We start from the raw sequence: 24,321 nt of genomic DNA on the forward strand, positions 1-24,321 counted from the left end.
ATCTCGCTGACCGCCCGGCGCCCGCCTTTCGTCGCGCCAGTGGCATATGCACCTCCTAGCGGCTCCAAACTCCTACTACAACCGTCATTCTTCCTGAGTTCATAACGCCGGCTTCAGAATAGTAACTGGTTTTTTTGGCCGAGTGAGGGAAAACTCATCAGACTAGAGACATCCCTGGCTACCGAACTCAAGAAATGCCCACGTCATCATCAGCGCATCCGAAAGCGCGTCTCTCGTCGCTTGCCTGCATGGAATGCCGGAAACACCATATCAAATGCGACGCTCAGAAACCCTCTTGCTCTCGATGTGTAGCTGCTAAGATCAATTGCGTTTTTCTGCCTTCTCGTCGGGGTGCCAGACGCAGGCTCAAGAACACTACACGCTCGGTTACCGACGCATGGAATGATACTATCCCCTCGACTCCAAGTTATCCTGAAGATGGAATCTTATTCACGGGAGAGAATGCCGTGCCCCAGTACCCTGACCCACACCACTTAAATGGTCTTTTCCATCATGGAAGTTTGCCGGCGCCGATTGTTCCTGAAGGTCGTCTCATCCGCCTTTATTATGAGAACCTCCACTCGGCTCACCCAATTCTCGTCCCTGCTTCTCTTTTCGAGAGGTGGGAGTATCCTTCGTTTTTGTGTCAGGTTGTCAATTTCATCGGGAGCCAATACTCGGTGGTGCTCAGCAATGACATCTTCCACGAATCCACTCGGTCGATGTTGAACGAAACCGCTGAGAGGACGCCTCATATGGTCCAAGCTCTACTTTTATGTTCTATCATCATGCGGGCTCGGAACGATATATCCCAAGCCAAGTCTTCTCTTTCTCGGGCGATTGACATTGCGCTAGAGCTCGGAATGCACCAAGAGAACTTTGCCACAAAATTCTCTGGTGGCAGAGAATACGAGGCAGAGAGCCTGCGACGAACATGGTGGGAACTCTTCGGTTGGGAAGTCTACATGGCCGCTTTGCATGCAAAGAGCAACTTGCGATGTACGGATGCTTTTTCCATTGTTGGGTTGCCATGTGAAGAGTCAATCTACGCATCTCTTCGCTCTATTCCCGAACCAACATCTCTAGCCTCTTTCAGGGCAAGAATATTTGCAGAAGACGAGGACATTGCCCCTTTCTCTTCCTTTGCCTACCGCATTGAAGCAGTGCGTATCCTGGCCAGGGTTTTAGTCCTCAACAGCTTACCCGAGACTCAACATGATCACTTGCAAGCCGTCGCAAACACTCTTGTCAGTTAGATTCACCATCTTCCGCAAGAAAAAATCGACATAGTGGAAAAGTATGGAAACATTGACGAAATGCTATTCCAAGCTCATTTTACTATTCAATACGCTGCCATGCTTTTACATTTACCTCGTGGTAATATCCGACCGAAATTTCCCGAGTCGATGACCCCGATATGTCCAGTGACACCTTTTCGTCTCTCGCCGTCTCTGACACGCCATGTACACGATGTTAAGACCATCGAAGCTTCCAAAAAGCTGTCTGACCTCTTGTCCGTGCGGTCCGACGCGAGAGGATATAGCCCTCTTGTCGTGTTCGGTTCAATACTGTGTGGCCTCATTCAACTTGAGGCGATTGAGATACATGGACCTGACTGCTTCAATCATCATCAAAACCGTGTTGTGCTCGTTCTTGGATGTCTTCGACTTCTCAGAACCAAGTGGTCTCTAGCACGAGAAGCTCACTCTCATCTACGAAGGACAGCCGCCCGGATAGCCACTACTTTTGCGGGATATTCACTCTCCGAAAACACACGGCCAGGACTAGGGAACCAACAACTTGACATGGATGTTGATGGAACCGCCGTCCCCGTTCCCATGGTTGACGATGGCATAAATGATATGTCCTCCACCAGGATCTTATCAGAGTTTGTCGATCCCACTTGCGGGGATTTGTTTTCTCAATTTTCCATGACAAGTTCCGAAGTTCTACCGAGTGCGCTGCGGCACCAGGTCACCTAATGCTCGGATATTGTAACTAGCAAACGTTACATAAGTGCGTCTCCACCTGCCTCATGAGAATATCTCTTTAATTTATGAAGCATAATCTGGATATATAAAGTACATTCGGGAGATTATTTCATGACTTCTCCCTGATATCATCGCTGTTTAATGTGCGGATCTAGAACAAATGAGTATTGATCTCGACTCCCGACTAATGCCCCTTGGCTGGATACTGAGACCTTCCGTTGAAGCATAGTGTGTTTTCAAAAAATATATCACTTGCCCACGTCACCCAGTATACCTTAGTAAATTCACTTTGTATAGCGTTAATTGGTTCCCGTTGTATTTGATCGTTGATAAAACTTAAACGCAAAGCATGGCTGTATGATACTCGGCAAGTAACAGTCAGGGCAGAAATGGCTGTAAGGCGATAGGCTCTGAAAATTCACAGACCAAGCTATGTCGATAATTTTCACTTACGAGTACATATAGGATTAGAATCATTGACTTGATGCAGTCAGCATGTCGATTATACTATGTATACGCCATGGTTCGAGGTGTTTCCCAGGAGAACCGCTATTTAACGTGGATTTGCTGAGATCACATCAGCATCAATGCCAAAAAAGCGCTACTCTAATTAGCTGCTTCATATTATAAGCTCACCGATTAAATGCTGCAATGATCCGGAAACAAAGATAGATAAGCCATGCTGCGAATCGAGCAATGAGAAAACAATTGCGCACCTATCATTTCCCAAGTAGTGTATGATACGTGACAGCTTGTCCTATCTCTACAATCAAAGAAGCAGCAAAATAATCACGGTGATAAGGTCAAGGGAAAGGCATGCGGTAAGCAAAGAATCGCCCGCCAGATCGTACGAAAGTGTATAGATTCAGATTTCCGTTCGAGCGTACATAGTGTTGTTGGTTTTCATGAATCCGGTTACGTAAATCTATACTGAAACAGGGGAATAATAATAATAATAATAATAATAATAATAATAATAATAATAATAATAATATTCCTCAGGCTGTGCACGACCTTAGGTCGTATGTAGCCCCCTAGCTAGTGTGCGCTGCTCCGTGGGATATGTACTTTTGGTAGCTTGACGACATGCGTAACTTCTGGTTTAGATCTTCCTCCTCACCCTTCAGGAGCCAGCCAGCCCGTCTCCATTGCAAAAGCGATAACGGCTCTGACAATCTTGACGTCGGGTTTCCATGCTCGACCACTCGGTTCACTCGCATCCCCTACAGTCGCAGGTTTACCTCCTAGCATCTGCGACAGATTGCCGAGGCTCGGACCTGCGGCTTCAATCAGTGCGCACCGTTGTTCATTCCACCGTGTACAACGCAGCAAGAAATGCGGGACTGTTTCGCGCTCGACGTCACAGTCGCACAAATCACTATCAGTCTTGCCGATTCGATGAAGATATCCGTTCAGTCTGGCATGTCCCGTGCGGAGTTGAGCTAGTATCGATGCTTTCTCCCGATTCAGGCTATCATACAGCATCTTCGTGTGGGGTCCTGGGAGAGCAGAGTCCAGCTGGCGTGTATACTGACCGGTGGTCCACAGCTGGAAGTTTTCCTTCCGGTGCTGTTTATCATTCGCCCGAGCCCATCGCAACGCCGACGCCCGGAGCTGGACTCGCGCCCAAGGCGGGGGACTGACGTCGCTGTTCACTTCGGTCGCTTTGCGTGCTAGGGTATGTGCTCGTGTAGTATTCTCACAGTCTTCAGCAATTGGTGGCTTCAGGCTGACCTTAGCCCCCATCTCCGCCAGCCGATAAATTGCTTCCGTGATCTGAGTGATAAGAGCCTGTCCGCCCTGGAGATGTGGCTTTGCGAGCGACAGCAGGACGGCAGGGTTGTTCACAACGAGCGTAACCTGTACTTTCCACGGTGACATCTAAATTCGAGGGAGCATCGTCTCGACAAACGATACAGCTTCTAACGCTACCCCCAGCTGTGCGTAGTGAGCATTGAGCGCGTCGTCATTGCCAACCGTCCGGTTTGATGCGACGATGTCGACTTGATTAACACGAACAACCAGCCCGGTTCCGACCAGACCATTGCGGACGCTGACACTGGTGAACAACCAGAGACGAGCATGGCCGGCCTCGTGCAACTCTTGCATATCGGATCCGACGGTGGCAATCAACTCCCCAAGAGACCGTTGCCACGGATCTAGAGGGAAGGGTCGAATGACCTCCATGTCAGACAAGCATTGTGGTCCGTACTTCGCCAGTATTTTGAACGGCGACGGGTAACTCCCATCCTGCATGGCAGCCGCCGCTCGACAGGACCAGAAGGGGTAATCCTTTGGTAAGGTGTGGCAGACGATCCAATGCTTCAAGATGCGTGCTCGAAGGCGTACAACAGTCGGTTCGATCCCCGCCTCGGCCTCGGCGATGACGAGGGCTGTGTTTCGGAACACGCCCACGATCGCCTGAGACACGACTCGCTGGATGGCTTCGAACGGCCGTCCGATGCCCGCCGCAACAATAGAATCCTGTCGGATAGAGCACCACACAGTTGCTGCATAATCAATCTTCGATGCGACCGTGGAGGTGAATAGCTGGCGAGCTACCGAAGGAGGTAACCCGTGCAGTCGTCTTAGTGCAAGGACGGCTTCCATTCCTTTCTTCGCAGCCTTTCCGATGTGTGATTTGAACCGTAACGCCTGGTCGATGATCACGCCAAGTAGCTTGACTTCAGGCGCCGGGGCGACTGTCGCTCCTTCACGTGTAGCGGGACCGCGGGCAGTTGGCGCAGCCGCTGGTTCCTCGTGAAGTGGATGAACGATGTCTTCTCGGCCTCAAAAGCCGCACCAGACTGCGCCGCCCATTCTAACGCTCGTGGGATGACCTTCCGCTACAGCACGGTTGTATTCGCCTCAGCAGACGAGCCCACCGTCCATCGTGTATAGTCGTCGACGAAAGCGATTGCTCCCTTCCTTCTAGTGATGGCGACGTCCACCAGATTTGCATTCAGGAACAGGAAGAGGATCGGAGAGAGCGGAGAGCCTTGGGGCAGGCCCGCGTGCTCAATGGCCATTTCCTCGGACTGGTACGCATTCACGACGATCGACGCCCGTCGCGAGGAGCAGAAACTGTCGACCCATCGGACTAGGACCTCCGGGATTCTTCGTTCTCGCAACCTGCGCAAGAGGACACTCCGATCTACGCCGTTATAGGCACCCTTGGCATCGAAGCTCACCAGACTGAGGACTTTGCGGTCACGCCATGCATCGTGGATCTTTTCTATGAGAATGTTGAGCGCTTGCTCGCATGATCGCCTCCGACGAATTTGGGGGGAGTAGCTGGTGTTTTTCGACTAGGGCGGAGATTCTGTTGGCGACGACGGCTTCTAGTACCTTTCCAAGAGTCACCAGCAGCGAGATTGGGCGGTAAGATTTCGGCAACGATGGGTCGCGTCCACCTTTGGGTATTACTACGATCTTGGCAACCTTCCACGCGCTAGGAAAGTAGCTGAAACGGAGTGACGCTTGAAAGATTTCGATGACCCAGTGTTTTACGACAGGCCATGTTTGTTGCCACACCACCACCGGCAGTGCGTCTGGTCCAGGGGCTTTCCACGAGGCCATCCCCTTCAGGGCCGCCTCGATCTCGTTCGGGGTGATCATTTCCATCGGAAGGGCATCTGGCTGCGGTCGGTCTCTCGGCGGCTCATCCTGGATATCTGGCAATGGGGGAAAGAAGGTCTCGAGGAGTGCATGAGCCTTTCCCTGGTCATCACTGATCGTCTGCTCACCCGAGCGCAGGGTGGGGACTATCCCCATGGAGTGGTCTCCTGGCTGGAGGTATCGTGCCGCTTTCCAAATGTTGTCGGTATTGCTGAGGAACTCTCGCCAATGCCGACGCTTGGCGTCACGGATTGCTCGGTGGTACTGTCTCCGTAGGTATAATGCCGTGTCTTCCAGTGCAGCAACGTCGACTCCATACCGCCGAGCTTGCGTGCACCGATTTCGAGCCCATGTGTACGAGTCTCGCAGGGCCGTCAGCTCCGGAGTCCACCATCGTTTGCCGTATGGGGATGGCCGCGCAACCGGGACTAGTTGGCGAATTGCTGTGCTAATCCTGTCAGTCAAGCGGCCTGCAGTCGCGTCCAGTTCCGAGCTGTCTGTGATATCTATGATCTCCGTCTCTAGGTCTCTTAACTCCCTATTGATGTCGGCCCATGGAGCTTCGCGGAATGAGAAACAGGTTATCGGGGGAAGCGTTGGTCGCGTTTCGCAATGGAAGGTCGTTTCAATTGCCCGGTGGTCTGACCCATGCTCAACGGGGTGGATGCGACACCGTGTGACCCGCCTGCTCAGATCTGGCGACGCGAGGACAAGATCGATGGTCGACCGATGTGGGCCTTCCTCCCGGGTGAAGATCCCTCGGGGCAATAAACTTGTTAGGCCCCAGTCTGCCATGAGGAGCACAATTGGTTCCGCTTCGCCCTGACGGTTCCGCGTTGCCACTTGATTTCCTCCCCAGAGCTGATCGTGGCGGTTAAAGTCCCCGACAATAAGGATGTCAATGTTGTCGCCGTGCTCGCACCGGACCCGTCGATGGGCATCCCGGATTGCATCCAGCCCTTGAGTCAGTGTCTCAGCTCCTTCGCACCCTCTTCCTGGCGGAATAAATACGGAGACCGTTAGAGTTGGCGTGGGCGTAAATAGCAGTACGGCGACGATGTCGGCTGACGCAATGTCGATCTGCCTGTACGGGAAAGACTTTTTGTTCACCCAGATCATGCTCCGGTGCGGCCTCAGCCCACCGACGAGCGGATGCCGCTGTGAGGGCCAGAGTGGTGTCCAATTAGCTTGCGTATGGGAGCATACTGTGTCGTTCATCAGGAAAACGTATGGTTCCGAGATCATGAGCAAATCGCAGGATTGCAACGATCGGTCGTTCAAGAGGCTCAGTTGGGTTTCCGCGCCTTTCCTCAGGTTGGCTTGCAGCACACACAGGGCCCTACTGACTACCATAGGGCAAAGGATCTGTGCGTCTGGCTATCATCTCCTGCTCGCGCCGACGGATCACTTTCTACGCTTCGTCCCATTTCGGGCAGTTGCGGTCAGTGACGGCGTGGTTTCCTTGGCAGGACGCGCACTTAAGAGTATCAGATGTGCACTGCTCAACGCGATGGTTGCCTGCACACTTGCCGCAGGCTTCGGAGTTTGGGCACCGGTCTTCTTTGTGATTGTATTGTTGACATTTGCGGCAACGCAGTGGTCGCTGTCGTTCATAAAATCGGTCCGAAAAAGCCGCTTCCCCCCGCACGTGGACGATCCGACGGCGGAGCAGGGCCTCTGCATCTGTTTGATTGGTAAGGAAGACCGCCATGGATCCATAGCGTTTCTTTCCACTCAGCCAAATGATCTTTTTGACCTGCGCGACTTTGTTCTCGTCCTGGAAGGTGTTCATGAAGTCCTCTCGTTGCATTCCCGATGCTCCAAAGATACTGTCTTTTTTGACGTCGTTCAATTTGACCGGAAACCATTGTTCCCCTTGCAGCTTAGATCCAGGCAGGGCGTTCAGCCACTGCGTAGCCTGCCAGAGGTTCGCTACGCTTTCCTCTGAGTCGACAAAGATTTTGATTGTGGATCGGGAGGTCGACTTGACCCCCACGACATCAATACTCGCAGTCGTAGTCTCGCCTTGAAGTGCTGTACGGATTTTCTCTCGTATCCGCGTGGGGTCATCTACTAGTGCTTTGGTCTCGTCTTCAGCAGCGCGTAGGTCCAGTATCACAGCAGGAAGGCCCAGTCCGGCACGCGCTGCCCGGGTCTCAGACGACGCTAACGATGATTGTGAAACGATAGACGCCCAGCTTCTTCCTGGGCTGCTGACCTGGGTGCCAGGTGACGTGGTGGGCGCCCCCAGCGACAACGACTGGATCAGTTCTTTCAGACTGACGATCTCTTTTTGGAGCTCATTGACCTCTTTCCACGATGTTTCCAGCTCCTGGCGATACAGCGCTGACTCCGCAGTAATAGCTTCAACATTTTTTGCGTAAACTTCGGACATGCGATCGAATCGAATCATAAGCTCGTTGTTTGCACGTAGGAGTAATTGGAACTCGGACTGTGGCTGCTCCGACCCCTGCTGTGTCTCAATGGTTCGCACGGTCCGTTCGCCATCATCTTCGTCCTGAACTGTTGTGGCCACTGATATCTGGCGAACCAAGCCAGACTTTGTGGTGGTTGGGTAGAACGCGGTATCCGAGGCGGACGGGGTGGACGCGTTGTTTGACGCGTTCCCTTGCCGCTCGTCGCGCCTAGCAGGCATTTTGCCCGTCGGGCGGGGAGCAAGATTGAGTAGTTAGTTAGTGAAATAGGAAAGCTTACCTCTTTACTGGAGTTCGTTCACACATGGTCCGGAACAAAAGTCCTCGTGTAGTCCAACAGGCAAAATGTTGCAGGTGACCACAACACCACAACCCTCAGGTGGAAAATATTATAATATGATCAGAAAGCTGTCATCTACTTCATTCTAAACCCGTTGTTGTCTTTTCATAATAGTCAAAACTGGTGGCAGGAAAGACAAAATGCTCCCAGCCAATAGAAACTCGAACGAAAAACTCGGACGAAGGTCACGTGGCATTTAAATCAAGACGCCAGCTAAGACCGCCACAACCCTTATGGTATATTTATATTAAAGCCATTCGAATGGGTATGCTCAGTTAATCTCACTTTTCTTTTCTCTTTCAATTGCACTCGAAATCGGTGGCAAGGGGTGCGGTTATGCCCCCAGCCAATAGAAACTCGGACGAAATCACGTGCCATTCTGCGGCCAAGTAGATCAAGTATACAGCCATCCCAGTGAATAACACGGACTGAACTAGCAACCCGTCATAGCAGGAAAAAGCCAAAGAAGCCAGAAAGTCGGGGGATTTTTATTCTCTTGCCCAAGGTGAGGAAGCAACAGATATGGGGATTGATACAACAACGCAAAGAAATTTCTTAAGTATTTTTCGCGTGCAACGGAAGTTTTCTTCCTTTCTGCTGTAAACAGAACCCCGCGATGGCTCTATGATTATCAAAAACTAAGAGGAACAAGCAAGGCTATTAAAAGATTAGTGTTTGCGGCGGGCTGGGGGGAATGCATAATGGCCGTGCTGTCGAAATATCGAGTAAAAGCAGAGCATTATGCGAAATATATATTTTTGACATGGAAAGCGAATTGCTTATCGCTTATCATTGATAAGGCGGGTGAATACTCCATTCAATAAGGACTGCCTTGAAACCTCGATGTCTACAAGTCATAAATCTTAAGAAGGACCGAAAGAAATCTTTATTTGCCCCCCTCTTCACACACAAGCACTGTAAGCCCAAGATGGGCCGAAGAGGACCGGCGGCAATATACGCCACGAGGGCCGAGAAGAATGCCGCCTAGACCTCGACATAGACTGCGGCATATCCTCTCCATTGGATATTAGGCTCAATACCATATCCGCGAGGATATGAGGATATTTTGCGGATATCCGCACTAGCATAACTAGACTTTCGCAGAGCCCATAAATGGGCCTAACCTTCGGGCCCAACCAAGCCCACGGCCCATCAGTGGGGGCCTATAAGGCCCCCAAGAAAGCCCATTTCTATGCATAACTATAGTCTTGGCGCTCATAAACCTGATGATTAATGCCTGTTTTATACGCATGTTCCAGTCTGTAAGCCCATACCTCGGGCCGACGTTTTACCAGGCCTAATTCGGGGGTTCAACTCCTAATCCGGGGGTTCAACTCCACCAAGAATCAAGATATCAAGATTCAACAGCGATGACCCGGTAATCAAGATTATGGATAAAACCAGCTACACTAGGCACTGCAATTTACAAGATTATGCAAAAAAGTTTTATTTCGCCAAGATTTCATAGTATTCTGGCACTTGGAGAATTACCAAGTGTCTGCATGCAGAGATATATATCTCATGTGCGCAGTAGTAGGTGCATCTTTCTGTTGCAGTATGACATTTTTGATAGTCAACTTCATGATTTATAGGATTACAGCATTCAACTTTATATCGAAAGTTAAGTAACCTCTTACGCTCGACGCCTGTTTTTACGGAAACGTGGTATTTCAGCTATTGTAGAGGTGAGAGATATTCAAAGATATCTCATGAGCCATGGGTGAAATTTTTGGGCGAACAAATTGAAAAATGGGCGGGGAGATGGGTCATCCAGGGGCTTTCTTGGGCTTTGGATGGGCCGAGTCCACTGGATATGCATGATCTAGCCAATGAGATGCTAGGATTAAGATCCTCCGTTTCAATGTCGACTGACCACTGTGATCTCTGTTTACATCCACTGTTTACAGCCACTGTTTGCTACCGTCCACGTCGGTAGTTCTCTCGTTGAGAAGGTAAGTCATGTCGAATTTCTCCTCCCTCACCCTGATACGCCTGAAGCTTTTACCCAAAGCCCTCCATCCAATCTGAAGCTATTGACCCATCATGTCGCAAAGCCAGCAAACCGAGTGTGGATCTCAGTTGAGTTTCTGCGACATTGAGCCTAGACATTGACATGGGCGGCCCATGGATATAAGGGGACTGAAAATCTGCCCATGGATGGTAATATATACGTATATTACATATATTAATCGACATTTCCAATAAATTTCATGGTAATTACATAAAAATCCAAAAATCTTGCCCATGGGCAGGAAAAAAGTGTCCATGGGCATGCCCATGTCAATGTCTAATTGAGCCCGACGACCTATCGTTGATTACCCATTCCAATTACCCAGCTACGCCGTCTACCTCTCGGCAGGTTGATAGCTTCTCGTTCGTTCAGCCGTTTGTTCCTTCGTCTATCGCTCCGGATCCTCTCGAGCGCTTCCAACGTGTCGGTCCTGGCAGGAGAGGCCAATTCTTTGTTTACAACGTGATGAACCACACTGATTGGGTCAACTGGTGGTTGGAGACTGACTATGGATCCAACAATAGCAAGATCGCTTGGGAATCACAACATGGATCGGCTTCAGAGACCTGGAAACAGTTTGAGCAAGTGGCTCATATGGGTAATGGAAGCCCAAAGGTTATGTGTAAGCGTTGCGATACAATTCTTGAGCACCCTTACGCTACTAAGAAGGATGCCAATGGCAAGATTGGTCGTCATGGCACGACGACAATCACCCGTCATCTTCAGACGTGAGCCTGCCAAAAGGCTACAGGAGTACGGCAACAGAGAGGGGGGATTGAGAGGGTTTCTTCAATCGGTATGTAAAGGCCTATTATTCTTTGAAATTGCCACTAATCAGTTATTTCTGTCGAAGCAGGGTCATCCGTTTACACAAGAGGCCTGGGAGGACAAACTCTTACAGTTTATCACCATCAACCGGCTTCCGTTCAATCTCGTTGAACATCCAACCTTCCGTGACTTAGTCTCGCTCTCGCAGTCCGCTCCAAACCTTCCAATCATGCAATCGGCTGATACAATTCGACGTCGGCTATCTGTTCGTGTCAAAGAACGACAACAGGATACACTCGGCTTACTACCAAAGCATGCGAAGATCTCGGTTGCGCTGGACTGTTGGACATCTCCGTTTGGGCAGGCATTTACGCCTATCACTGGCTACTTTATTGACGTTGACTGGGTCTACCGTGAGGTGCCACTCGGCTTTAAACCCCTTTACGGCACGCATTCGGGTGCGAATCTGAGTGCTGTTCTTCTAGAGACGCTCACTCAGCATAAAATTAAGGACCGAGTCTTTGGGTTGACCACTGATAACGCGTCAAATAATAAGACTCTGGTTGATACCCTTCAGCAGTCTTTATCTGGCGATGTTCATGTCATCCGAATCCCCTGCCTTGCTCATGTCATCCAATTAAGTTTGAACCAACTGCTCGATCGCTTAAAAGCGGTCCCACTGAATGATGCCGCTGAGACCACATGGACAGACCGCCAAGACACCCTCGCAAGGGCGAACGCAAATGTACAATGCAGGGAGATATCGCATACCTTGAATAAGGTGCGGTATCTTGCTCTTTATATCCGCGGTAGTCCTCAGCGTCGGGACTCATTCGCTGCTGTCCAATCTAGGGCCCCAGGGCAGGCGCTCATGCCGATTCAGGATGTCAGAACTCGATGGAATTCAACGTTTTTAATGCTACGCCGAGCAAAGAGACTCCGCGTGTTTATCATGAAGTACTGTGATCAGTTTAACTGTAAAGACTTCGTACTTGATGACGATCAATGGCGCCAGATCGACTACCTTCTTTGTCTCACAAAGCCATTCTTTGATTATACCCTTGCCCTTTCAAAGACTCGAGACGTGACATCGCATCTTTTCTTCCAGATCTATAACTTATTCTTTGAGCACATTGAAAGATCAAAGATACAGTTACAACGGATGTCGTCTGGAAGAAACAGATGCTTATCTCTCTCGAAGCTAGCCATGCAAAATTACGTGACTACTACAAAGAGACAGACAACATGCAAGGGCACATATATGCGGTCTGTACGATGCTATCGCCAGATAATAGGTTCCAGTTCTTTCTTTCTGATGACTGGGCGGATGCTAAAGAGCTGCGTGATCAGTATCGAGTGGCTTTCCGGGATGCCCTCACTCCTATCCAGGAACGTCTTACCAGTGCTAGTGCCCAAGGCCCGCAAGGGCCTTCCCCTGGATCGACAACAAGATCATTCCTTCATAACCTTGTTCGAACCCAGAAGGCTTACTCCAAAGTGACGCCAGGCCCAGTTATGGATGAGCTGACGCAGTATCTCGACGGTAGTAAGTTTATCTCTATGTTCATCTCCATGTTCATAATACTAATCTTATACAGATGTGACTGATTCGGAGCCGCTATCTTTTTGGAGAGAGAATCAATTCCGTTTCCCGGCGACGGGCGCTGGGGTAGAACGCCTATTCAACACTGCACGCGATATCTGCCACTATCGCCGCGGTCGTATGGAGTCTAAGACCATTGAAGAGCTGATGCTATTCCTCTGCACATCGAGGTTTGACCTTGATGTGCAGGAAGCTAAGGAGATAGCACAAGATCTCCCATCTGATGAGATTGACGCAATGAGGGAACAAACTGATGAGATACCAGATGATGTCGACGTTGAAGAGATCAGTGATACTGAAGAGCAGGGTGATAGACCTGAATCTGTATCTGAGGATCTGATAGATGTTGACGATGAGGTTGAAGATAACGATGCTATTATCAGATTCACTACTGCACCGTCTCAGGTGCGGACATCGGGGAGAAAAAGGAAGCATGTTGATGATGAACTGTATGAACATTATTAGATTGGCATGTAGATAGTTTAATCTCATTTGGTATCTAATCAATTGATCTCATCAATCTCATTAAACAGTGACTTCATCAATTCTTATGGGAATCAGCCAATTAGGGGCCTTAGGCGGTAATTTGAATACTCAAAAATACTAGGAAATTCTACATTACTTATGCAAATGGCAAGAATTGGCATGTTTGCGCTGTTTGGGGCCCATTGGGCCCCCATGAAAGCCCAGTGGGCTTCTGCCTTAGGCCCATGGCCCATCGGCGGGCTCGAGGGCTAGGCCCAAAACCCAACCCATTTAAGGGTTGGGCCCAGGTTGGGCTTTGGGTTTTTGGGCCGGTGCGAAAGTCTAATCGACGCGCTCGGTGACGCCGTCGCAGACGAGTGATGGACTGAACTTGTTAAGGCTGAGTTATCCGTCAGCCCGATTGCCTTCTCGGAAAAAGGAAAGTGGTGTTACCTGATGTCGACCAGATGGTCGACTTCCTCATCGCTCAGAAATTCTCAATGTACATGGTGAATGGTGTTCGCGGCAAGAGGTGCACCTTATACCTAGGTGCCTCGCCGGGGAAGTAGGTGGGCACACCATCCTCCGGGCTGATGAAGCTATCATCTTCGAGATTCGATGCTGGCTTTATTTTCTCTCAGTCCTTCAGAAAAGCCTCGCTTTCCTAAATCGTCACGTCGGAGGGTTCGGCTGTGTTGGGGAAGATAGGGCGCAGGAGTGGAAGCAAATGAGAAATGAATAAATAAACCATGTCTAGTCCTCTGCACCAGCCAGTTGTTACTTTTTTGCTTCTTTCATAAAGTGCACATCGTCTAGAGAGCAACAACCATACGCCGGTATTCATCCACTGCGTCCATTCATCATTAGGCGCCTACGATCCAGGTCTTCATGTCGTGTCATTCCCGAACAGATCGCCAAAGGAGATGCCCAGGTCCATATTCATTGCTATGGTTTTGTCATCAAACGTGATGTTGAGATTTCGGAGACCGTTCGGAAGCGGCTGGTCTTGTTGCATCGTCGTCTCAGCTCTAACATTAGAAGTGGAGTGGAAGTTGCATGCTTCCCACACAAAGTTCTGGTTCGGGATTGAGACCAGGTCCGGGCTGCTCAGAGTTTCACCCGGATTGTGGCTCCGCGGGATCAGCGATTGGAGCCGCGACGAACTCCTTAAGTGATTGATTGCCATTCCGGTTGGTTGTCGCGGTTTTGAGTCGAACGGGAACTGCACGCTCGTGTGATCGTGACGGAAATGATCATCCTCCAAGGTGGACATAGGCTGTGTGGGATACGCGAAAGGATCGTCAGATGAGAACATGATAGGCATGAGATCTGGAAAGTTGTTCCGGTTGTTAATATGCTGGGACCAGGCCAGACTTGATGGCTCCTGGTTGGCAAACGGATGATTCATAGATGTCGCAGACATCGGTTCGGGTATTTGCATACTCTCTGTGAGCAGCTCCGGAGTTGACGCCATCCAGGCGGACTGGCTGCCATTATCTGAGGGCTGGTTGTTACTCATAGTCCTAAGATTCGACTCTGATGTGCTCCATTGAGACATCATCTCGGTCGGGAATGTGCTTGAGCGGAGGGTCAAGGTCTGTTCAGGTAGAGCGCTGACAGGTTCCGGCTCGGCAAAAATGTTAGATGGAGCGGATCGCTTCAGATCGACCTGTGATTTAGAGCTCTGACGTCTCTTCAACATCTCCGGCAAAGGCTTTAACAAGCACTGTAAAGCACAATTAGCTCGAGACTTTTTTCGACAAGGAAGGGGTACACCTACGATCAAACTCTGGGAGCACAGGTCGGCCGCTATATTCTTCTTAGCCAGTCCAGCCAAGGTGTTTTTGCCTTCCATGGCATCCTTCAATACACCATCTTTCGCAGTAGGTGAATCGGGGTTCTCAACCACGAAGAAAATCAGCGAGAGAATCGCGAAATAAGTCGTATGCATCGTGAACCAGGAGGATTTATTGAGAAGGCCCCTCTTGTGCATCCCGGTCGTAATATAAACAATGTTTCGGGACACGCTCACGCAAGCTGCGGCGCAGGCGTAAGAGCGCTTGTCTACACCACGCGCTTGTGACCCGCTAGAAACGTAGTGTAGGAATGGACGGTACATGATCATCTGGACGTGGGCGTAGCTGATACGCAGCAATTGCCGGATTCTAAGAAAAACATTAGCCCTGATTCCTTACGCCTGGGTATCCCTCTTGTCATGGGTTACCGTTCCAGCTGTGGCGAGACTTCCGTGCCAGGGCACAGGGCCGGTGGAAGTTCTTCCATCCAGGTTTGAAGATCGCGCTCAATTTCACGAATCTTGGAGTGGCTGACCATGTATCGCTGGTCGGATTTCGAGCGAGATCGCACATTTTTCACCGGGTAAATGTACTTGACAACTTTCAAGATGACGTTGCAAAGGCGCGAGTGCGCATTACACCCTGCCAGCAGAGGGGTATAGTCGGAAGGCATCTGCATGATTCCCTCCGCAGTAATGAATTCTGCATCAATCTCCATCGGGTATTCCTGATCGATATCATCCTCACTCAACATTTGAGGGAGACCCAAGAGCGTGCTAACGTAGACGTCCATTTTGCGAATCACCCAGAAGATGCGCTTTCGCAGTTCTCGCTCGATTGGATTGAAGTCTGCCGTCACCGTGCGGTGAAGTCCCAAGCGTAGGGCGGAGCGGAGGCAAATACCCACGTAGGAGTAGCAGGTGCTCAGCTTGGCCGAAGATTGTAGGAAGAGAACCATGAAGCATATTGCTTGCAAAGAGGTCAGATCTCTACAATCAGTGACTTCGAGCAGCTGCCGCCCTGTCTTGAAAAACTGGAATCTATGGTTAACAGTCAGCATACTAGTTCTGCACACTCAAGTTCGCGGTGACAACATACCCCTGACCAATAGCACCTTTATAGCCAGGCAGGTCCATGGTGCCGACCCCGTCATCTGAGAACAAACAGCCGACTGCTATGACAATATACAGAAGCGGCAGGAATGAAGTCTCCTCATTTGTAAACTGGTCGGCCGGAGTATCGTAGATGCGCTCGAGACTAGCGAAAAACGAAGGTTCATGCACGAAGCGCATCAAAAAGCACGCGTCGTCTAGCGCATTGTGACACAGGCGGCGCGCAACCATTCGAGGAGGCAGGTCGTGGGTGGGAAAAAGTGATCCATCTTGGGGCGAATCCAAGACGGACTTGTGGCTCTCGAGCATCTGTGTTATGCCGAGCGCCGGTCTGGTGATCGGCACATCGGCGGCGCCCAGTTGTTTGCGCAGGCGGCGTACGAGGATAATCCCCGATGTGTGGCCATGGTAGTCCCAATGGCCCCGGTCGTCGCGATCCAAACAACCCGAGTTATCGACCATAGTCTCTAGTAATACTTCTTCTCCGCCCTCCGGGCTTGTCTCTGTTGGGCCGGAGGGGTTGGGCGCTGCTCCAAGTCCCACTACAGGTCCTTGGAGGGGCCCCTGGAAAGGGGTCTGCTTCTTTCTTTGGGCTGGGAGTCGTTGCTCGGCCACGTGCACGTCCAGTTGCGGATCATCAAGGTTGATGTCGGGGAGGAAGGTTCGGAGAATGGCCTCTGCCTTGTGCATACGGGCTTCGAGGGCTTCTACATACTGCGGGGCGGCGTTGCGACGGCGGTTGGAAGGTTGATTGTACGTACACTCTACAGGAAAATGTCAGACACGCGCGGAGATTCACAGAGCAAGGCGCACCATAGCTGTACACTGTGCAGTGTGTGCAGGGCTGTTTCCCGTCACACTTGATCTTCTTTCTACGGCATTCATCGCATGCGCGGCTAACTCGTCGCCTCTTCTGCATCGGCAGGGACTGGCCAAGCTTGGGGTCGGCGGAGCCATCCTGGCCCGAGTGGGAGGCGTCATCATCGTTATGGTAATCCACGGCGGGATCATCCTCAGTCTCTCCTGAAACAGGATCCACGGTCGCCATGGTAACAGAGTCGGTCATGTAAGAGGAGAAAGACTTGGCAAGCGATCAGATACGAGGGGCCATGGATCGCCCCGGCGTGGTCGTGAAGATAGTGATTAGTTCAGAGTTATGGAGTGACAAATGGAAAGATTGAGTAAGACGGATAATCGAATAAAGTTCCTGGGCCGTTTCAATTTGCGATGATGAAATGATTGTGTCCGAAAGCGGTGGGAGGACGAGATTCTTCTCCGGTAGCTCTCCAAGTTAGAGCGGAGTACTAGAGCTTGTAGAAAATACAAAGACAAGTTCGCCATTCAAGTTCCGTGCTCTACGTAAGTCCCCAGTCCAAAAGGCGAAAAATGGATTGAAGTCGGAGGTTCAGTGTGCACGAGCCCGACGCTCTATGCATGGGGTCTCCAGGATTCTCCTATCTCCCTTTGGTGGTCCGATGGTAGAATTTTCCCACCTTTCGGTCTCCACTATCACTGGTTGTCGACTCGGCTGGAGTCCGGCCTCCATTGGGTGGGATGAGTCTGTACGATGCCGAGGCGAACAGATCGCTGATCGATGAGTCGATCTGTTGAGTGAGAGTCGGAGATTGGACCCAATGCTCCAATTTATGATGTCAGGGTACTATGTCAAGATTGACATGAGAAGCTTGTGATCGGCGAAATACTTCAGAACACCGAACACCTTCTCAGGTACGGCAGAGCTGCCGGCGACCATGTGGGGCATATTCCGGGGATTGGGTACCCGTCGGTTCCAACCCGCCTACCCATGCGTTACGCAATCATGTTCCTTGTACGGAGTAGTTACGAATCCATTCAGCTAACGTTCATTGGGCCGATACCAATCAGCGCTGCTCCCTTAGTCAAGGCAGCACCCAATTCTGTATGATGACAATGCACAGGGCGTTTCCTGTGGCTGGCCTAGCTTGCCGTAGCATAAGGCTTAGCATTCAATTGGCTAATCACGGACTAGGACGCGCAATCGTTGGTGACTGAACATGGCGATGACGTCTGAACCCAAAGCCAGATCTTTTCCTGTTTCTTGCTTTTTACAATATTTCCTAGGTATATTTCGCAAAATTCAAGTAATTTCAATGGTGATTTGAGTCCGATGTGAGAGAATTCTGTGAGGGAATTTCTGCGTAGTCCTGCCGAACCGAGGATCAAATGTGCTTGATTTCCACAGTAAATTCAAAGATAGCGCAGTCCTTCAAGAGTGCTCTGCATTCTCACAAATAAAGTGTAGTTAATTGTCGCTTTTACAATTTTCTTCGTATTTAAATCTCAAACACAGTCTGAGCCCTTCTCCTTCAGCTAATTGTCGAGCAGAAAAAGTGGTCGAATACCACTAAGACCCTTTTAGGATAGGATGTTCATCGTCCGCCCAATTCCCCAAGTATTCGTGTGGTATTCGGCCTAAACTCGGGGTATGGTATCGTAACACACCGAAACTAGATGATACAGACTTTCAAGAGTGCTCAATTTGGTGTAATTTCGAAATTGGCCAACCTGTTTCGAAATATTGAAATTTCACTTTTTTTTTCTCATTTCAATTTCATTTCAATATTTCTTGGCAGAGATGAGTCATCATTCCCTTGAGCCCAACCAAGTCAATGACCGAACAAAGCTCTGATTTCCCACCGTCCCGACTTGAACCACCCAGCTATCCTGATTGGTCAGCTGATAGTATTCTTACCTACTTCGGACTAGCGTCATTTCAAGATTTCACGGCCCATTTCAAATTTCATTTCAAGCAGCCAGATTTCACGAATCTTGAAATTTCGAAATTTCATTTTGCCATCCCTACTCAACCACTCTCATCTTTAATCAACCAATCATCTGATTCTCTAGGACATCTTCAGTACTAGCCAGCACATCAATTTCTCATCCTGACACAAATAACAATTCACTAGACTTGGTATGGAATCCTATTTAAGTCTCTTTGGGAAATCAACTGGTTATGAACCCAGATTGCTAGACCTATTGCTAGACCTTTACGCTCGCCGGGCCTGACTAGTGTGGACTGCATTTTGTTTATTCTCCACCCTCGGCCCTCGCCGGCTGACTGCACTGGCAACCCGCAGACCAGTCGAGATTCTGCGTTGTCTCGATCGGGATCGGGATTTTCATCTTTAGATAAGATCTTTAATTTTCAAGACCGACGCTCAACAAGACCCCGAACACCCGTCGCATTGCTTGGGGAGATCGGAGTCGCTACGACTTGTTGATCGCCGAGGGCATGTGCTAAGAAAGACACAACAGCATCTTGTTTCACGCGAATTCTATGATCTCGAGGCACTGTGAAGCACTGTGCATGGCCACGAACGTCTAAGAGTGATTGCGACACCGACTCACCTCATTGTTGGACAATAACCAGCCCAAAACCGCCCAGAAGCCCAATGTCTTTGCCGCAGGGGCTTGGCAAGGCCTCGCCGAGGCGCGATGAGCGCAGCGCCTTCCGCGAGGGCTCGCGTCATCATCGTCGCCGAGACATTGAGACTGGCGCCTACACCCATGATCTACAAAGCTCCCCCTCTTCACATCGCCGACATCGCCGACACTCGTACAGCCACTGGAGGGGTGCCGACACGGACGAGGAACGTATGGAGAGAGGAGGAGACCTGAAACGCAAGAAGAGTCTGGTTAAGCCGGAACATCGCTATGTGGACCGTGAACACCGCGATTACCGCTACCGTCAACGATCGCAACAAAATGCCCAAGTACCCATCTGCAACCGAAAATGGCCCGTTACTCGATCGCGACGGCGAGGCAGAGACCAAAAATTTGCGGAGCATGGATATGAAAGCAAAGAAGCATGTTTATGAAAATATCAACAAAACGATAGACCGAGCGCCCAGGCGCCATCGCTTAAAAAAAAAGAAGAGGTCGTCTTCTTGGCGCGTCTCGAAGAGCGCTTTAGCGCAACAGAAACAACAGCAGAAGGCTTTGGAAGCGGCACGGCGACCGAATCTTTGGACAACTTATTGCGCACTTGTCAGTTGTCTGGTGCCGGACATTGTGCTCAAATGCTTCGGCATGCCGCAGAGGGAACAGCGCACTGCTTGGCGCGAGAAGATCGGGTTGATCAGTATTATTTTGATGATCGCTGCGTTTGTCGGTTTCCTAACTTTCAGGTTCACGGCCACGGTGTGCGGTACACCCCCGGTGCGTTTGAAGGCGAACGAGGTTAGCTCGGGCTATATGGTTTTCCATGGAAGGGCATATGACTTGATTGGTTTTAAGCACCCTGCAGCAGAGGGTATTCCTTCCGGTACTAACGTGCTGTACGGTCTGCCTCATAAGTACGTCGGTCAAGATGGCAGCTTCTTCTTCCAGCAGGGTCAACGGCGCGTGCAAGGGCCTGATTACTGCGGTTGATGGCGGTGGTGTTCCGACTAATTCCAAGGGGGATCTCGGATGGTACTTCCCCTGCCAATCTTTCAACCAGGACGGCTCATTAGAACCCAATATGACGAGCCCGTACTATCTGGGTTGGGCCTGTCACACCAGCGCAGCTGCACGAAACCCTTTCTATTCGCTCCAAGGCGCCGGAGATGTCTATTACACCTGGAAAGACACCAGGAACAAAAGCCGCAACCTGGCTGTGTACTCGGGCAACGTCCTGGATCTCGACCTCTTGCGCTGGTTCAACACTTCCCAGGTGTCATACCCTGCCCAATTCGATCATCTGCGTGAGAACCCGGCTGTTCGAGGTGTTGATCTCACCTATTACCTGCAAAGCGGTGATGATAAGCCGATTGGCAAATGCTTGGCACAGATCATCAAAGTGGGCAGCATCGATACTGACACTGTGGGATGCGTTGCATCCAAGGTGGTTCTCTATATAGCTCTGATCTTCATTCTGTCCATTGTTGTCCTCAAATTTGCTTTCGCCTTGCTCTTCCAGTGGTTCCTGGCACCTAAATTCGCCGCTCAGAAGACTAGCATGAGCTCTGACGCCAGGACCCGCAATCAGCAGATCGAAGACTGGTCCAACGATATCTATCGACCTGGACCTCGTGTCGCGGGTCCTCCGGTTACTTTGGTCAACAAGCGTGCCAGTTTCCTGCCCACGACCTCTCGCTTCTCCAGCCCATACAAAGTAAACCGTGCAAGTGGCAAAGAGGCTCCACAGTTTTTCACTATGGCTAGCCAAAACTCTACTTCTCGACTCATGCCCAGCTCCACCGCCACTGGAACTATGTACAGGATGAGCCATAACAGCAGCGGTGGTACTCTCAGTGCAGATGCTCGTGGTAAGCCTGCCGCGAGTCGCGCGAGCTTGGTCCCTGGACAGCAAGATCCCGGTTTCTTCACGATGCTTTCGAAGTTGGAGGGACCTAGCCCTGCTGGATTCATCTACGAAGATATTGTCCCCCAACCTCCATCCGAATGGCAACCTTTCGGCTACCCATTGGCGCATTCGCTCTGTCTGGTATCATGTTACTCTGAAGGTGAAGAGGAAATTCGATCAACTCTCGACTCTATTGCCATGACCGATTATCCCAACAGCCATAAGACAATTCTGGTTATCTGCGACGGTATCATCAAGGGCAAAGGAGAAGAATTCTCCACCCCTGACATAGTTCTTGGCATGATGAAAGATCATGTTATTTCTCCTGAGGATGTTCAGCCTTCCTCCTATGTCGCCGTGGCTACTGGCTCGAAGCGTCACAACATGTCCAAGGTGTACATTGGGTTCTATGACTATGGCGAGACCTCCGTCATCCCGCCAGACAGGCACCAGCGCGTCCCCATGATGGTGATTGTTAAGTGCGGCGTCCCCGCCGAGTCGAATCTGTCTAAGCCTGGTAATCGTGGCAAGCGGGACAGTCAAATCATACTCATGTCTTTCTTGCAGAAGGTTATGTTCGATGAACGCATGACAGAGCTTGAGTTTGAGATGTTCAACGGATTGTGGAATGTCACGGGCATCCCGCCGGACTTCTACGAAGTAGTTCTAATGGTTGATGCCGACACGAAGATATTCCCGGATAGTTTGACACACATGGTTTCTGCGATGGTCAAGGACCCGGAGATTATGGGTCTCTGTGGAGAGACGAAGATTGCCAACAAGACGGACAGTTGGGTGACAATGATTCAAGTATTCGAGTACGTTTCCTCCCAAATTTGATCTTGCACTAATTCTAATTATTTCTTAAGGTATTTCATATCCCACCACCAAGCCAAGTCTTTTGAGTCCGTATTCGGTGGTGTCAGTTGTCTTCCAGGCTGTTTCACCATGTACCGCATCAAAGCGCCTAAGGGCGGCCAGAACTACTGGGTGCCCATCTTAGCTAACCCTGATATTGTCGAACATTACTCCGGAAACGTGGTCGATACCTTGCACAAGAAGAACCTCCTACTTCTCGGCGAAGATCGGTATCTGACAACCCTGATGCTCAAGACCTTCCCAAACCGGAAGCAGATCTTCGTGCCCCAGGCCGTCTGCAAAACAGTCGTTCCCGACAAATTCATGGTCCTCTTATCCCAGCGACGCCGCTGGATCAACAGTACTGTACCCAACCTGCTAGAAGTAGTCCTGGTGCGTGATCGGTGCGGTACTTTCTGCTTCAGTATGCAATTCGTCACCTTCATTGAACTTATCGGCACCCTCGTCCTACCTGCCGCCATCGCGTTCACAATCTACGTCATTGTTTCATCAATCATCCGCAAACCAGTACAGATCATTCCTCTCGTCCTACTGGCCCTTATTCTCGGTCTACCTGGAGTTTTGATCGTCGTAACAGCCCACCACATCGTCTACGTCCTCTGGATGCTGATTTATATCGTCTCCCTCCCAATCTGGAATTTCGTTCTCCCAACCTACGCATTTTGGAAATTCGACGACTTCAGCTGGGGCGATACGCGCAAGACAGCCGGCGAAAAAGATAAAGGCCACGGCGGCACCGAGGGCGAGTTCGACAGCACAAAGATCACTATGAAGCGGTGGCGCGATTTCGAAAAAGGTAAGTTTCTTCCTCCTCCTGTTCTCTCTCAACCCTACTAATATCCCCCCAGAACGCCATCTTCGCAACACCACCTGGGCTCAGCCCCAAAATAGCCACTCCCATGACGGGACGTACTCCAAATATTAATCCAAGATTTCAACTGTGATTATTTTCATTTATTTGCGATCTACATAGCTCCGGGAATTTGCATTTCTCATTCCCTTTTTCTTTTCATCTGAGATTCTCAAAGTACAGCGAATGGCGTCTACCTGTTTCCCTGGTTATATATTGTTGTGATTTGAGGCTGTTGCTGCTCAGGAATGAAGCCGCAACATCGGAAATAATTCCTGCCTATCTATACAAAATACCAAGTTGATTGGAAATCAACTTAGTCTTGAAGCTGTACATATAGCCTTTCAATATCCCTCTGAAATAACAATAATCAAGCTTCCTTTTGCTATACAACACATATGTCTACCTAGCTACCAGCGTCTTTGTTCCTACAACACAGCACACACAAGACAATCAACTCCTATCAAATATGCAAACATCGAAGCTTCACAACAGGTTGGGTTCTCGCGGGCGGCTTTTGGCGAGGTCTGCGTAGGAGATAGAGGCTGACACAAGGACAACCCCTCTTCTGTAAAATAAGTCAATTAGAATCAATCAGACAATCCCTTATTTCAACACATAATGGTTTCGGCCATCGTAAAATTATCACGATTTGGAGAATTGAAGTATTCTTCAAGAAAATCGTCGACGAAGGTATACTTGACGTCGTCGCCTTCACTGCAATGTATTTAATCTTGGAATGCGAATTTTTGCCAACAAATTGCCGTGAGAGGAACGGAGGGGGCTGGTCCATACCCATATATAACTCGGTAAACAGGGATAGTGAGTTCTCTGAGTTTTCGGCAACTCATTTCCACATTTTGAATCAAGTATCGAGACGAGACGTAGATGAGGATGGATTGAATGATCTCCGTGGGTAAAGAGAGAAGGTTCAACGGCCGTCTCGGGACCATTTTCAGCAGATCACCATCGCAATGAGTCGCCGGAAATGAATGTGTCTGGGGATTCATCAAGAGTGATTTGAGTTTCTTTAAGGGCCAACTGATGTTAATGAAAAGTTGGGGCAGGGAGGAGGAGGAGGAGGTTAATTTAGCCGTATCGATGGCGGCCGTATCGATGGCGGC

At 50.1% G+C, this 24,321-nt stretch overlaps 6 protein-coding genes across 6 annotated transcripts; 3 read left to right on the forward strand and 3 right to left on the reverse strand.

Annotated features, from left to right (window-relative positions):
* Positions 1-194: 194 nt before the first annotated feature.
* On the forward strand, positions 195-1,256 carry N7498_001993 (uncharacterized protein; the record flags this gene model as incomplete). Its single annotated transcript, XM_058449055.1, has 1 exon — positions 195-1,256. One exon carries the CDS (start codon positions 195-197, stop codon positions 1,254-1,256), a length of 1,062 nt encoding a protein of 353 aa, XP_058311399.1.
* Positions 1,257-3,107: 1,851 nt separating this feature from the next.
* On the reverse strand, positions 3,108-6,962 carry N7498_001994 (uncharacterized protein; the record flags this gene model as incomplete). Its single annotated transcript, XM_058449056.1, has 4 exons — positions 3,108-3,872; positions 3,924-4,646; positions 5,526-6,767; positions 6,816-6,962. 4 exons carry the CDS (start codon positions 6,960-6,962, stop codon positions 3,108-3,110), a joined length of 2,877 nt encoding a protein of 958 aa, XP_058311400.1.
* A 58-nt stretch (positions 6,963-7,020) lies between these two features.
* N7498_001995 (uncharacterized protein) lies at positions 7,021-8,265 on the reverse strand (the record flags this gene model as incomplete). The annotated part of the gene is made up of 1 exon (XM_058449057.1): positions 7,021-8,265. One exon carries the CDS (start codon positions 8,263-8,265, stop codon positions 7,021-7,023), a length of 1,245 nt encoding a protein of 414 aa, XP_058311401.1.
* Positions 8,266-12,678: 4,413 nt separating this feature from the next.
* Positions 12,679-13,231, forward strand: N7498_001996 (uncharacterized protein; the record flags this gene model as incomplete). Its single annotated transcript, XM_058449058.1, has 2 exons — positions 12,679-12,709; positions 12,762-13,231. The coding sequence occupies 2 exons, from the start codon at positions 12,679-12,681 to the stop codon at positions 13,229-13,231; spliced, it is 501 nt and encodes a 166-aa protein (XP_058311402.1).
* An 886-nt stretch (positions 13,232-14,117) lies between these two features.
* N7498_001997 (uncharacterized protein) lies at positions 14,118-17,187 on the reverse strand (the record flags this gene model as incomplete). The annotated part of the gene is made up of 5 exons (XM_058449059.1): positions 14,118-14,957; positions 15,012-15,396; positions 15,456-16,067; positions 16,126-16,903; positions 16,953-17,187. The coding sequence occupies 5 exons, from the start codon at positions 17,185-17,187 to the stop codon at positions 14,118-14,120; spliced, it is 2,850 nt and encodes a 949-aa protein (XP_058311403.1).
* A 2,386-nt stretch (positions 17,188-19,573) lies between these two features.
* Positions 19,574-23,272, forward strand: N7498_001998 (chitin synthase; the record flags this gene model as incomplete). Its single annotated transcript, XM_058449060.1, is given in 5 exon segments — positions 19,574-19,837; positions 19,896-20,458; positions 20,478-22,286; positions 22,338-23,143; positions 23,196-23,272. 5 exon segments carry the CDS (start codon positions 19,574-19,576, stop codon positions 23,270-23,272), a joined length of 3,519 nt encoding a protein of 1,172 aa, XP_058311404.1.
* Positions 23,273-24,321: the final 1,049 nt, after the last annotated feature.

The sequence above is a fragment of the Penicillium cinerascens genome, assembly GCF_028974065.1.
Source record: "Penicillium cinerascens strain IBT 15544 chromosome Unknown contig_1_segment0_segment0, whole genome shotgun sequence".
Lineage (NCBI taxonomy): Eukaryota > Fungi > Ascomycota > Eurotiomycetes > Eurotiales > Aspergillaceae > Penicillium > Penicillium cinerascens.